The following is a 14,604-nucleotide window of genomic DNA, read 5'->3' as shown; positions in this document are numbered from 1 at the left end:
ATCCTTCACCTCCACAGCTGATGTCAGGATGAGGGAAAATAGAGGTGTTAGGGGGAAGTGGTGGGACCAAATGCAACATTTGTATAGAGAGGAACTGAGAACTGTCACTGCACACTAAAATCCTCCCCCTGTCAACCCCGGAAGCATAAAGCCAAATGAAAAGATGTAACCAAGCTAGTGGCAGCATTATTTAGAATACAGACTGTGTGATCTTACACTGTGAACAGTAAAACTTTCAGGAAATAGGCATGACAAGAATATTAAAACTGCAATTTTTATTACTTTTAATAAAATAATCAAATCTGTAGCGCTTACTTGGAAAAAAAACCCCAACCCACAAACAAAAAAACCCCAAAACAACCCACACAACATTCCAAAGTAAGAGCTGACAGTAAAACATTCAGCAACTGTAGATTTACAAGCTGATGAAGCAGAGTTATGGTGAAATCTTACCAAGTCATGAAAGGAGTCCCACTATTATGTGAGACTATCCAGAGATTCATCTCCAAGAGGTTCTCATTTCAGTTTTGTCATCTGGGTACCATTTGATTTTATGTAAGGGTACTTGAGAATATATGGTACAGCCACAGTCTAAGTCTAAACAAGTATTTCCAGAGAAAGCTTTTGATAAGAAGAGTCACCACTTCATTTTGAGCACACCTCCATGGCTTTTATATAAGCAGAATATTTGACCAATAAGAAATATTATTTTCAGAGCCTATTGCAAATACAAGCTGTAAAAATCAAGCGGCAAATTATGATTCAAGTATTTAGACTCCCAAATGCTATAACCTGTATTCCCTTCTCTCTGAAGAACTGAGCTAAGTGATAAAGTTCTAAGACAAAATTTGGTCTAATTGTGCTGAACAACCTCCTGCTTCCACATTGCTCCAGGAGCAAGAGCAGAAGAAACTCACAGATCACAGGTTGCAGTTTGAGCAGAGACCCACCTTCTGAAATGAGAGTGCTGGAAGAGCACAAGCATTCCACTTGGCTTTGGATCATCACACTTCTTCAAACACACAGCACTGATATTACTGCATTCCCTGAGGAACCGAGCAGTTGGATGTCAGTCCAGCTGGAACAGGTAAAAGACTTCAGAGTTTCTACCTGTTGGTGAACATCTATTACAAACACAACTTTACTAAGTGGCACACCAAAGCAGCCACACCCAGGGACTGCATTCATCATTCCAACCCTGCTCTTGCACTTGATCAACATGTAAGCAAAGAATATTTAGCAGCAAATACCATTGCATTTGCATTTCTCCCTGTAACATTGGTTTTTCCCTTTCAGGAATAAGACTGCTAGTAAATTATTCCAAAGTATCTCCTTCCATGATTTTGGCAATATAGGTGCACAATAATTTGGTAGTTAATTCAAATTCTTGTATGTCCAAACACACGGTTATAGTATCATTGTTCTTCTCTATACCACTATTAATAGAGACCTACTCAACCCCACCACGTTATCATCAGAATGCCATTAAAAAGACTCGACCCCTTAGGTATGGTTAAGAATCATTACTTTTTACACCATTTTGTTAAGCAAGAAGCTTGGACAGAGCTCCTCTGAAACTCTGTTCCCCTCTGTGTCCCAAAAGAAAAGATATAAACTGAGAAACAAAATCAGCACAGTTACGTTGATCAGTTTGGAGCAACTTCTCCCCCTCCATTACTCCCTTTTGGACCAGGCACACTGTAAGAGACCACAGGTTCTGCAGGGGGATGTCTGAAGTGTCTTTCAAATTGCCAACACCCTTTCCCTCCCTGATGCAGTATTGTTTACCCAGCACTGACTTTCTGCTAAAGTTTCCATTACATAGTTTGGTTCCTGTAACCCAAGTTTAAAGGAAGAATAATCCTCAATTAAAGTCTCAGAGTCCCACAAAAATGCATTATTCCTAGAAGACCTCTTTCAACTACATCATTCTTCCATGGGCTAGGTAATACACCTAGCTTGTCCTTTTCTGTAAGGACTCCAAAATCTCACAGAAAGAAAGTGCTGTGCTTGTCAGAGATTCTAGTTTGTCACAAATCAGTTTCTCCAGCTCCAAGACACGGTGAATGTTTACAATCAAAGCATCCCCTATGTCCTGTGACAGCAAGAAGGACAAACTGATTGTTAGTACAGATGGATATGCAACACTCCCAACTGTTCTGTTTTCTGACAGCTCATATTGAGGAAGACCTTAAAGAGCATAATTCACACAGGATCACCAGGTTGGAAGAGACCTTCAAGATCACTGAGTCCAACCCATGCCCTAACACCACCTCAACTAAATCATGGCACTGAATGCCACATACAATCTTTTTTTAAATACATCCAGGGACAGTAACTCCACCACCTCCCCGGGCAGACCATTCCAGAAATTTACCGCTCTTTCAGTAAAAAACTTTTTCCTAACATCCAACCTAAATTTCCCTTGGCACAGCTTAAGACTGTGTCCTCTTGATATGTCAGTTGTTGCCTGGAAAAAAGACCAACCCCCACCTGACTACAACCAACCACCTTTCAGGTGGTGTAGAGAGTGATAAGGTCACCCCTGAGTCTTCTTTTCTCCAGGCTGAACAACCCCAGCTCCCTCAGCTGTTCCTCAATTCAATCCAAGCTGATATCAAGCTTGCACGGGGGTAGCAGAAGAATTTCCTTGAGGACATGTAAATCACAGTGAGAGACTGGTCTCTTTGGAAAAGAGAAGCCTTTGCATTAAACCAAACTTTTCAGGTGTCCGAACTAATAACATAGGCCTTCAAAAAGAAGTTCAGAAAGTTAAGTAACAACTAACTACAGAACAACTTTCTTTTGATGATGTGACAATAATGACAACCAACCTTCCCCTGAAACATTATCCCTAAGTAACTTGCAAGCAAGTTAGCTCCTCTTCTCCTCCCACATCCTCCATAATCTTTTACCCAAGCTCAAATAGCATGTTCCTAAATGGCAAACTTCCAGCGTAAAGATTTTCAAAGACCATGGAAGCAAACTAAATGGTGTAAGACTAGAGAAGGAATGGAAGAACCCCACTGACTAGTGTGATGAGCAGGTACCTCACCTGCACACTTCTCGAACAGGCAGACTCTGTCAGGAGCACAGAAATCAATGTACAACAAAAACCTGGATTTGAGTTCTGGGGTAGTTTAAGGCTCACACTAATTTGGCATATAGATCCTGCCCGAGGCAGCTGGCTTACAAACTGCACTCCTGAGTTTAGTAGATATTTATGTGCATTGTGTGCAAACATACTGAACCTGAATAAACTTCACCACCAAGTTTTCAAGTGCAAATGTATATAATCTCCCTTAATTGTGCTCTTAAAAAAATTCAAATGTTCCCCCCAAATTCTAGCCTGCACAAATTCTCTGAAAATAGGTAATGATTAAATACAATCTAAAGGCTCACAAGAAATGAACTACTTAATTAAATGAAACATAGCTTCAAACAAGCAACACTGCATCTGTTCCTCCATTAAAGAGGACTGGAAGTTCCTGCATAGAGAAAGCAGTAAATAAATATTAGAAGTACTATTAGTTAAGACATCAGACAAAAACAGATCAGATTCCTGACTTGCTATTTCTGTCTTCACATAGCAACAACTCCATTTGGATGTTTGAAGTTCAGCCTGCCTCGACATAAAATGCTGCTTTTTACTTGCAATGTAGTGAGGATAAAGGAAAGACTTTGGTCTCTAAACATTTAGATTACTGATGTATATGGGCTGTTGATTGTTACTGGTTTGTTCCAATGATCCACAATTGCTTCAAATTAAGCACAGCTGAAGACTGCTGCAGATGCATCCAAATGCAGTGTTGTTTCAATAACTTAATAGCACTTTGACGTTTGCCTTGCTGAATTCTTCACTGCTGAAGGAGGATCAGAGTCTTCAGTCTACAGCAAAAAACAAAACAAGGCAGTTATGAAGATCATGTAACGCAGAGCTCTGCAGCCCAGAGTGGAGGTTTGCTGCAGTATGATTGTCTGCTTCCGGTCTCTTGAGCACAAACAGCTGCTGGAGCAGTTGCTCCCTCCTCTTCTGCACCTTCCTTTACCTCCTGGAAACCTTCTGCTTCTTGGAATGGATGTTCTAAAAGTTTCAGTACGTTTCTTACCTAAAGTGAAAACAGCATGGTTATAAGAATTTAGAAAGTAAAGGCAAAATGATATGGAGAAGAACCTCATGGCAAATAATGAGCAAGTATATTGCATTTAATACACGAACTCCAGACAAGCCAAATATTAAACAGATGAACAATATACGTAAGATGCAAACTTTGAAATTGTACCTGCTGAGTTTGTATCTGTATGGGACTCAAGCTCAAATAACTTGAAATGAAAATATTCAATACAAATTCTTACATAATTTCCCTAAATAAATTAATTTTCCCATATTCTGCGTCTAACATTCCACATGCTGAAGTCCACAGGTGAAAGCTGTAAATTTTAAAAGGTAACACTTTCCAGAAAGGAACAAGTATAAATTAGTCCCCAACTGCCTCCCAAGGTAAAAGCCACTCTTGAGACAGTAAAAGCAGGCTAAGTGTCTTGTCCCAAGGTCAGCCTACAAAAGCTGGTAGATTCAGATTCAGATTTTTGATTCCACATTATTTGTACTGCAGTCAATAAAATTACAGTTTCAACAAAAACAATAGAGACCTCCTGAACAGTGAATTCCCAATCCCCTTACTGCCCAAGATTCCAGACTAAATTTTGCCTGGTATGATGTCAGCCATTTGACAGCACCACTACACATCCACACAAGCCTAGAGAGAGCGAGCAGCAACAGCATACCTCTGAGAAATCCCCATTTTCGGCTGCTTCTATGGCATTCTGGGCAATATAATTTCTCAAGATATATTTTGGATTGTTTGAATTCATGACCTTCACATGATCAGTGTTCCAGGCATCAGCATTACCAACGCTTTCTATTTCTTTTTGCAAACGGACTCTGAAATTCAGCAGGTAACAAAAGTGGTTTTTATCAAGAACCCCACGTAGAAGTTGACACATTTTCTTGTTTTGAGATCCTTAGCTTGCAGTTCTTAAAAAATACTACATCATCTATAATCCTCTCAGTTTATAAGATGCAGCATGACAACAGAATATAAAACACCACTTCATTTAAAAGCAGTACTATGGACAGTCAGCAGGTCCTGACATGGCTTGAGGAAGTGGCACAGCACCCCTTTTCTATTCTCTAAAGTCAGACCAAGATATGGGGTATGGTCTGATCTGCATTGCTCTGCAATGACTGACACATTCAGATCTTGTCTTTCAAGTATTTCTATGCTTGTTTATTAAGAAAGCTTTTGTTGTTCTGGACATTTGTTTTTCCTGGCCATGATTTCTGTTTTAACTCTTTGATTAAGAATACTTGCTTTCTGTATTCACACATAGAATTTTCTTTTGGAAAAAAATTTCAAAGGATAGAATGCTTAGAGGTCAGTCAGTTGCAGTTACTGAAAACTTAAAAGTTCACAACTGGAATTAGTCTGTATCAGAATCAACATCAACATTACTGAAGCGCTTTTCATATAGATTTGATGCTAGGTGATTTCTACAACCTCACACCACCACAAAATCTAGTAAACAAAATACAAAGATGCCCTGGAACTTTCACAGCAACAAAGACACTGATCATGACAGTAGATAATATTCTTGAGCTGCATGCCCTCCCCATCCCTCCTGATCTATATCTGAGACAGGGTGTCTTTTGTGAGACACGCACATTGTCTCAAAATGCAGAAATGTAATAGTGCTATGAATACTGAGAAACCTTACCTGTATTTCTCCAGCCATTCCTTCCAGTGTCTTTTATTTCTGCTACGTAAATCATCTGCTGTTAACTGCTGCAGTTTAGAGAATTGTTCAATGCGTTCCAGTTCTTTATTTATATTAGCTTTTGTCCCAATTAATGCAAACAGCTGTGGATTAGACTGAGCCAACATCAGCATCATTGACAGTTGTCTGGGAACACAAAGAACAGGTTAGATACTGAAGTTGAGCTGCCTGTCAAGAACCGTCTCTTTGCAATCAAAGTAGATACAAAAACATTCACAACAAACTAGGATTACACTAGAGTGGCTAAGTAACAGAAATCTGTAATTAACAGAACAATTTTTATTATAAATTATCCTAATTTTACTTCCCCCTTCTTTTGGTGTGTTTAATTCATATTCCCGTGATATATAAGATGCAGACAGTAGATTCGCAAAATTACCAGTTTAGTTGAGCATCAAAATACCCTTTTGAACTTTGAAAGGAATTTGGTTTAAAAAGTTTGATCTTACTTAGATATCAAGACAATATAGAATTCACAGGTTTTGTTGTTTGGGGTTTTTTTATTTCTTTAACACGTACTATTTTTGCCAGTACTAAAAAACCTAAATGATATGGGGAAAAATACTTCATTTAAGTTGCATGAGACAACACTGTATTTAACTTTTTTAGTTAGCCAGTCTAAATCACAGACTGAGAACTGCTTTCTGGTAATAAATTCTGAACAATATCCAGACTATTCTTCTGTAAGTTTGACTAGGATTCTATCTTTTCATATTTCACTGTGTTTCACTGGCGCTGTACCGTAGTTCCACCTTATTTTGCAATACCATGCTAGCTTTTATTTTTCCTGAATTAATAACTATACCACAGCATAACATAAAATAAAAACCCAAAGAGTTGCAGCATATCAAAATACAAAGTGTTTTTATTTCCTCTATGAATGCATTATTAAGTGAAGGAGAAAAGAAACACTATTCTTGTCAAAACAGACAACTCATTATATCAGGTTATATTCTCCTAGTTTCAGTAAGCAGAGATAAGCCAGGTGCTTTGATTTCTGAGTTTACATAAAGTACTATCCAAATCTGATGTACACATCTGACATGCCTAGCTCTATCATATCCAAGTGCTGAGGTTAAAAAAGAAATCAGTCATGCACTCACTTTATTACAGTTACTCCCCTCCAAAATGTCACATCCCTATCATGATGATTTATAACTACTTTTCATGTTTCTCTAGTCCTGAATGCAGTGTTTAGAAAATACTGACCCATCTCTATCACACAAGTTATCTCTGTATTGTGCTATCAACACACAACAAAGCTGAAGAACTTGGTAGGTTCATTACCTTCACTTATTAAACAAAGTGGGGAGAGGGGGAGAAATATACCCAAAATACCTTTAATTGTTTCTCCCCATCTCCAAAACGTGGAAAACTGCTGCAATCGCTGTTGTAAGCAGCAGCTGAACGTGAGTTATTATTTTCCATGCTCATAGTAGCTGGACTGCAGAACAAATGGGACATGGACTACACCAGCTAAAGTGGTTGTTTAGGTTATCCTCAGGCCAGAACTTTGGCAGTTGAAAGTGGCTTTTTGCTGACAGTACACTAGCAGAACACAGCAGCATTGTAGTTCAAACCCATCTCTCCTGTAAAATACTTCCGTATCACTTCATTATTTGGCACTCTCATTGCCTCAAGTCAGCAGAGACAGGGAAGGAAATTTAAAAAAAAGACCAAACAAAAGCTCAGACAACTCTAACCCAAGAGCCAACTGCTGAAAGTCACTGCTGTATATCATGATGCATCTACTTAACAGTGACATTTCCAATCTTAAAATCAGTGAAATATTACATACCATGCAGTGTTCATTATGGTTATAATGAAACTAAAAGCAAAAGCCAAAAGTATTTAAGCAGAGTAATACCTTGGATCCATCTGTGGTTTCAAGGCAACTTTCAGTTCTTCCACAGAAGCACACTGACTTGTAAGCTCTTCTAAGAAATCTTCAGATTTTGAAGGATCAATGTCTACTGAGAATGAACTCAGCAAGTAAAAAATATTTGTGAAGTCTCCAGCTGAAAAAATGAATTCTATGAGTAATGCAACTAACAAATCAGCAGGACAGCAGGTCCCATACCTCCTTCCTACCTCCTCCCACAGCAGTATAGATCACCATTCTAAAGAGGCAAAAAACTGTTCTCTCAGTGAGGGTGCAAATGTGAGACAGGAGCCCTGTATAAGGCAACAACTACTCCACAGCTCACAATAAGGTAATTATTTTCAGTCTTTTGTTCTTCCCTCAGATTACAGTGTAGTAGCACAAGGCTACTTTCTTGTAAGGTCAAGATATAAATTATATTTTGATTTGATAATAGATGCTGATGGGCTATTAAATAAGCACCTTCTGCACTGTTCACCAACCTGTGACATGCATGGTTTCAAGCAGTTCAGACACCAGCTTACTATCTTCTTCTAATTCCAGTTGGATTAGGCCTAATTTTTTCCTCATCTTCTGCAAATAGTGCTTCTCAAATTCTGCATCATATTCCTCTTCCAGGATAAGTTGGCTTATTTCCAAGGGCAGCTCTGGAACTAAAGCTTCAGCAAGTTTCCCCAGGTTCCACTTGCAAACCTCTGGCTGTTTGTTGTAAGCATAGCGCCCTGTATTATCAGAACCATTGCAAACATGCTCAGGGTCATACCTACAAGAGAAGAAGTACTTAGCATTTTCTAATTATCTGGACACCAATACTGTGAGAAATAGTTTTACTATTTTAGTCTGCTCTAGGAACTAAAAAATTTGAAAGGAAACACTCCTTGATTCTTTTCCCAAACCCACACGCTGTAAGAACAGTCTAACAGCTAGAGATGTTGTGAACACAGTTTAAAGTACATTGTAAAGAAGAATTAAAGGATAATTAGAGCTACCTTAATCTACTTTGCCATAAAGCTAATTCAGAAATCTACCTTAGAGTAAAAATATTAAAGCAACCATGAACACCAGGATTGTCCTATATAGCAAGTACATATGCAATTCCAAACATTGATGCCACACTGACCTGTCCATAAACCCAAAAGGGCCATAGTCAATGGTTAGTCCAACTATACTCATGTTGTCTGTATTCAGCACACCATGGCAAAACCCCACACACTGCCAGTCAGCAACCAACCTCGCTGTCCGTTTGGTTAGCTGAAAGAAAGGATGTTTAGTTCATTTTTCATCACAACACTTCTCCAAAACATTCATCTATTTCCAGGCATTTCCTAGTCTGAACTGATGTTTCTACAGCTCCAATGGAAGCAGATTCTGGCAGCATGCCACACACACAAACATCTTAAGGACAGTTTGCCTCTCTCCTCCTGTCAGTAACTATCCTGTTTCTCTGCCTCCCATTTCTGTTTGCCTCCGCTTCTCTCCTTCCATGCTTGACTTGCCAGTCAATTGAACAGCTTTCAAATGCACTGGAGACAGTACACAGAAATAAGATAAACTGTTTGACACCAGATTTGCATACTAGTCTAGTCATTATATAAATACATTCTTTTGCCTATTACTATTTTTAAAGAGTAGCTACAGGCAGGAGATCACATAAGCAAATTTAGCCTTTTGGTTTACCTTGTATTGTAGGGGTGATTTACAGTGAGGTTAAAGGGGCTGACACAAAAAAACTATTCCCTGCAAACAGGTTTTAGCACTGATAAGCATTTCTCAATGTTCTGAAAGTGGAAGTAAGGCTACAAAATTAAATAAAAATATTGCAAGAACGAAAATTTTATTTAAATGCAATTCTTCACCAAATGCATGCTTCATCAGAGATTTTCCACTGCTTAACTGAGAACTACTTTTACAGAGTTGACTAAAATCACTGCATGTGCACCATCCTTCAAATAAATAGTATAATATTTTAAAGTAGTCCTAGTCACCTAAATACATTAGCCCACCTGTCAACTACAACACTAAAAGTCTAAAAGTCAGGAAGCTAACATGGTTTTAAAATAAAACTAGTTGCAAATACTTTACTAAATTGCTGTAAGTAAAAGTTTTACATAGCCATTAGCTAAAACTTCTAAATCACATTATTTTCACAAATAAAAACATTCTTCTACCCAAATAGCTAACAATGCACAGAAATTCAAAGCAACTATTTACTCCATGCTGCAGTGAAAGTGTATTTCATTAAGCTTCAAAAAAGGATCTACGAATTGTTTCATTAGATGTTTCTATGCCTTTGCATTCAAATCCAGAATTTTTCTACCTTCTTTTTAAAAAACACATGCAGTCAAGTAAAGAAGAAAAATTAAACAAATTTTTCCCTGACAGTTAATGAAAATCACAAATGATGATTGCAACAGAACCTTCTGGTTCACCTTGAGATCCCACACTTCTACATTTTCCAATACTCTCGTGGTAGGTACTTTACCCATTTTTCCTGAACGCTGATCCATGGGGCAGCTGGAAGCCAGCAGCCAGCTACATGTGTCCGAAACTGATTACTCAGGCCATAAACCAGTAAGAGAGGCACACCCTGCACAATGACTCTGTGCCGGGAAAATGTGAAAGTTAAAAATAAATAAATCGTGGCCACCAGGGATGGGATGAAAGCACTCCAGTGGTAAGGCAGTCCTTGCTGCTGAATGTCTTTGTATGGATGCTTCACACACCACCAGGCTTCTGGTAGAAAGAAATCCCCCTAATCAGAGTGCCCAAAAGCAACTAAAGCTTGGGTGCCACTCAAAGATGGGTACACTGACAATGAAGAGACAGCTCTGCATCGTCTTTGACCTTTATTCTTTTTGATCAACATTTTTCTACAGCTAACCAAACTAGAAGACAGGTATGGTGTATATATAAATACGACTGCCAGCTGAAGGACATGCTCATTTAAATTTAAACAACAGCTACAAATTATTTGAGAAGTACAGATAATGATGCTTGCTTTCTAGACAGTGCTGTGAAATGCAATCACTTGTGCTTTTTTTCTCCGTTTCCTCCACAGTGCAAAAGGAAAGATAAAACAAGATAGAATTGAGGTGACAGCAGTTCCCTGCTAATGGATGTGTTTGTCCAATTAGAGAAGGGACTGGGGTGATTTTCAGGTGGAGAAAAATCTGGAAAGTCCCCAATAAGGTTGAGAGAAAACATGAGGAGGCAGTGATAGCACAGACATGGAGTGTAGACAGGCAGTGGCAGGAGGAGCACGACAAACAAAAAACAGATATGGGGAAATGAGAAAAGGATGCTAGGAATAGGGGTGGGGGGAAGGAAAAGGAGCCAGGAAAAGCAGCCAAAACCAGGACTGGGTGCACACACACACCCACAAAGATCCCCAAGTCCCATGACTTTTCTGCCATCAGAAAGTAAACATGCCATCAGCTGCAGAGCTGGACATGCACAGAGTGAGCTACAAGCCACAGTTCTCCTCATCAACCCCAATTGTTCACACACAAAAGGTTTGTCCAGCAGAGTTAAAACTCCTCGGTACACAGTGGTGAACCGAGCCACAGCTTGCTTTTAAGAACTAATGCAAGTATGCACAGGTTGTGATGAAGAAAAAAAAGAAAAAAAGGGGGCAACAAACCAAACCATAGAATGTCAGATATTAAGTCTGGCTTTTGACCTCTTACTGGTCTGTTATGAAAGTGCATCATGCTGCAGCCATTCCCTCAGTCCACACCAGATCATTTCAGATTTCAAAGCACCACCGCAAAGCTTTTAGATAGACTAGTCAAGTATTAGACACTGGTATTTTTTAATTACTCTGTTTGCTCACTAGTTATAAGAGTGCTCAACAGCCTTTAAACATTTCAGTTCTAAAGCCTGAAGTTAAACTGATTTGCAGTCAACATGCCTGTTTGTAATTTGAAAAATGAGACTCAGCATTCTCAGTATTTTACATAACGATGCCTTGCAAGTGATGTCTCAGCACCATCAACTCATCTGACAGTCAGAGCCAGAACTCCCTCTCACAGTCTAAGACAGTCCCAGCAAATGGAGACAAGCCTTCGGAAGCTCCCCCAAAGCAGGGAAATCATTAATTACTATTAGGAAGGTTAAACTGTTTTCACTGGTGAGATCAATATCAACACTGTTTTCATCAATAAGCAGGTCTACTAAGAGTGCTTTCTTCAAAGAAAAGAAGAGTTCAGACAATTGAATGATACAAAATATTACCTGACTCCAGTCATCTGTGCTTGCAGATGAAGTTCCTAAAGATGACTGGTGTGGATTTATGAAGAGAATCTGATCTTCCTTACCTCTCTGAAGAAGGCAGCATTCCTCTGAGTAGTGTTGTCTGAATAAGCCTCCTGGATTTCTGGGTAGAAAGTGCTGATCACATAATCAAGCATCTGTATTCGAATATCATTTCTGTCAACGCTGGGGCCCTTGCGTCCAGTGTATTCATCAGGAGGTTTAAAAATTTCGAAAGAGCCAAATCTGTTTCAAAATAAAAACACATTTTAGAATTATCTGATACTATTAACATAATTTATTACTGCATGTAATAAAAACATTTACTGCTGTTGCAATAACAGCACATTGTCTCTTAACACCAATCCTTCAGATGACTGAGAGAAAAACCTGCAAGATTCCTACACTGAACGTGGTGAGGCTCAGTTACTCGGTGCAAGGAAGCTCCTACACGCACACGTAACTAAACTGACTGACCCTGCCAGTACTGAACACCAGCTCACTAAAGCTTCTTACGACTCCTTCTACTGAAAAATTCTTACCCTGAGTAAGTATGTAGAAGTTGGAATTATTTTAAATACTAGACTGTACATCAAGCGTACCAGATACATTTTCCAGATATGTAAACACACGCAGCAACGTACGCAAATATACACATACGTATGAAAGCGCATATTCCTTATACCTCACCTTCCTCTAATATTCTGTAACCTTAGAGGAAGCAATGCAACTTCCTGAAATTCCTAATAGCTTCTGCTGGAGCAGGAACCTCGTACACCTCTCAGGCAGGGAAAGTACACCCAAACTTTGACAGTACTACATTGGAACTGGAATTAAGGACAGAACTATAATCTACCACTACTACTACTATAAAAAAAAAAAAAAAAGTATTCTGTACGGGAATAAACACAAAAAATCTGTTTTCCTAAGTTTGCAAAACTTAACTTCTTTCTACCAGGATAGCATCCCTAGTTCTGTCTCAGTGCAAAGACAGCAGCCCATCCCATCTGCCAGGCAAGAACAGCAGCTTCTTCCTACAGCCCAGCAAAAGAAGTTCCAAGCCTCCAGAACAAGAAACACACAAATGGTGCTGTTAGAGAAATACACTTAAAATGGTATTTTAAAAGACTGCTTAGTTTTAAAAGAAAAGCACCAAAACAAAACTGATCAACAAAATATGTTTCTACCTTATAAACGTAGAGGCTATTCTCAGAACAACTGTACACCTTTCATTTTTTGGATTCCCATCATAAAATATGTCACGGACGACTTTGGAGTCGGACGTGACGCACGTGCCAGCCCGAGTTGTTGGTATGCCCAGGTGGAACATGGCCTCGCTGCACAGGAACTCCCGGATGCTCGACCGCAGGACTTTCCGACCATCAGCTTGCCTGCAGCAGGAACACATGCAGGGATTTTAGGCTATAAAGGCAGGAACTTCTGTCTCCTCTGTAGCAGTAGAGAAATAAAAGCCTAGAAGTAGCATACCCCGTCCATGGTTACACAAAAAAGTAGTGGCAGATCTGAAAACAGAAGCTGGACCTTCACACTTCTGTTAAAGTTCAATTAGATGGACACAACTTGCAATGAAGAGCACACGTAACAGAATAAACCTTCCAGGTACACATATCCCTTCTAATAATTAACTCTGTTGGTTTCATTGATGCAATAGTTCTTCAAAAATTTTTAAAAATTTGGACAATAGCTATTTTATTGTATATCAAGTCAATGGTTTCCTCTTAACTAAATGAAATACAATGTAAAATATTATTTTGATTCTTTCTGGATAAGCAATCTAGAAATGGGTTCCTAAATATGACAATGCACAACAGCTGCACTTAAAAAAAACCAAAACAAAAACAACTAAATAGACAAAGGATAACAAACTAGCTTGTTTAAAAGATATTAAGCAAATGGAACAAACACAGGTGGTTCTCAGCCCACACTCCCAGCACTTCCAAAGCCACAGGCAAGCAGGAGAGCTGCCCAGGGCAGATCTACAAAGCTACCACCATATCTGTGATTTCCCTAACCCTCACAGACCTGGAGAAGGCCTTCAGAGGGCTGCATACATGAAACTAAGGTGTTACAGAGCCTCTGTAGAGCTGGGACAGAAAATATGGGAAATGTAAGTGGGAAAAATTACCTGAAATATTTAAAGCATTTAAAGGCCAATATGGCTAATGAAAACACCCATCCCTTGCAGCGATTTGGTCAATATGCCGTTTTGGGGACTTTTCCACTATTCCCTCCCACAGCTGGGAAGAGTGGGTACAAGGACCAGCAGCGCAACCGAACACCCACATTTAAATACCACCTGTGTGGGCCGTAGGGCAGCAATTACACACTGCTCTCCCCACTGTCATCATGGTCTGCATCCTTCCAAAGGGGAAAACCCGCACTGGAGGATAACCAGGGACAGAAGTAACGTGCCACCTGAACGAGATCCAGTTACACTCTTCGTTTTCCAGCGGAAAATTTTGGCACCTCCTGATCTGGCACTTAAGCATTACACTCGCTGCTGCCAAAGTTAAACAAAAAACAACCAACCACGAGGATTTAAGAGATGACCTTTGCCTCAGGGAATGACCCTGAGCACGGCACCAGCCCCTCGCTAATACGATCTGCGGGCC

General features: G+C 39.4%; 1 protein-coding gene across 1 annotated transcript; it reads right to left on the bottom strand.

The window, feature by feature from the left end:
- Positions 1-535: 535 nt before the first annotated feature.
- On the bottom strand, positions 536-13,409 carry LOC103623446 (selenoprotein O). Its single transcript, XM_008642547.2, has 8 exons — positions 13,159-13,409; positions 12,037-12,217; positions 8,841-8,971; positions 8,203-8,483; positions 7,706-7,856; positions 5,779-5,964; positions 4,789-4,945; positions 536-4,109 (listed from the first exon to the last, which is right to left on the bottom strand). The coding sequence occupies exons 1-8, from the start codon at positions 13,377-13,379 to the stop codon at positions 3,915-3,917; spliced, it is 1,503 nt and encodes a 500-aa protein (XP_008640769.2). The 5' UTR covers positions 13,380-13,409; the 3' UTR covers positions 536-3,914.
- Between the last annotated feature and the right edge of the window lie 1,195 nt (positions 13,410-14,604).

Source organism: Corvus brachyrhynchos, unplaced genomic scaffold (genome assembly GCF_000691975.1).
Source record: "Corvus brachyrhynchos isolate BGI_N302 unplaced genomic scaffold, ASM69197v1 scaffold239, whole genome shotgun sequence".
Taxonomy (NCBI): domain Eukaryota; kingdom Metazoa; phylum Chordata; class Aves; order Passeriformes; family Corvidae; genus Corvus; species Corvus brachyrhynchos.
The sequence above is the reverse complement of the archived record's forward strand: the minus strand, read 5'-3'. Positions and strand labels throughout refer to the sequence as shown.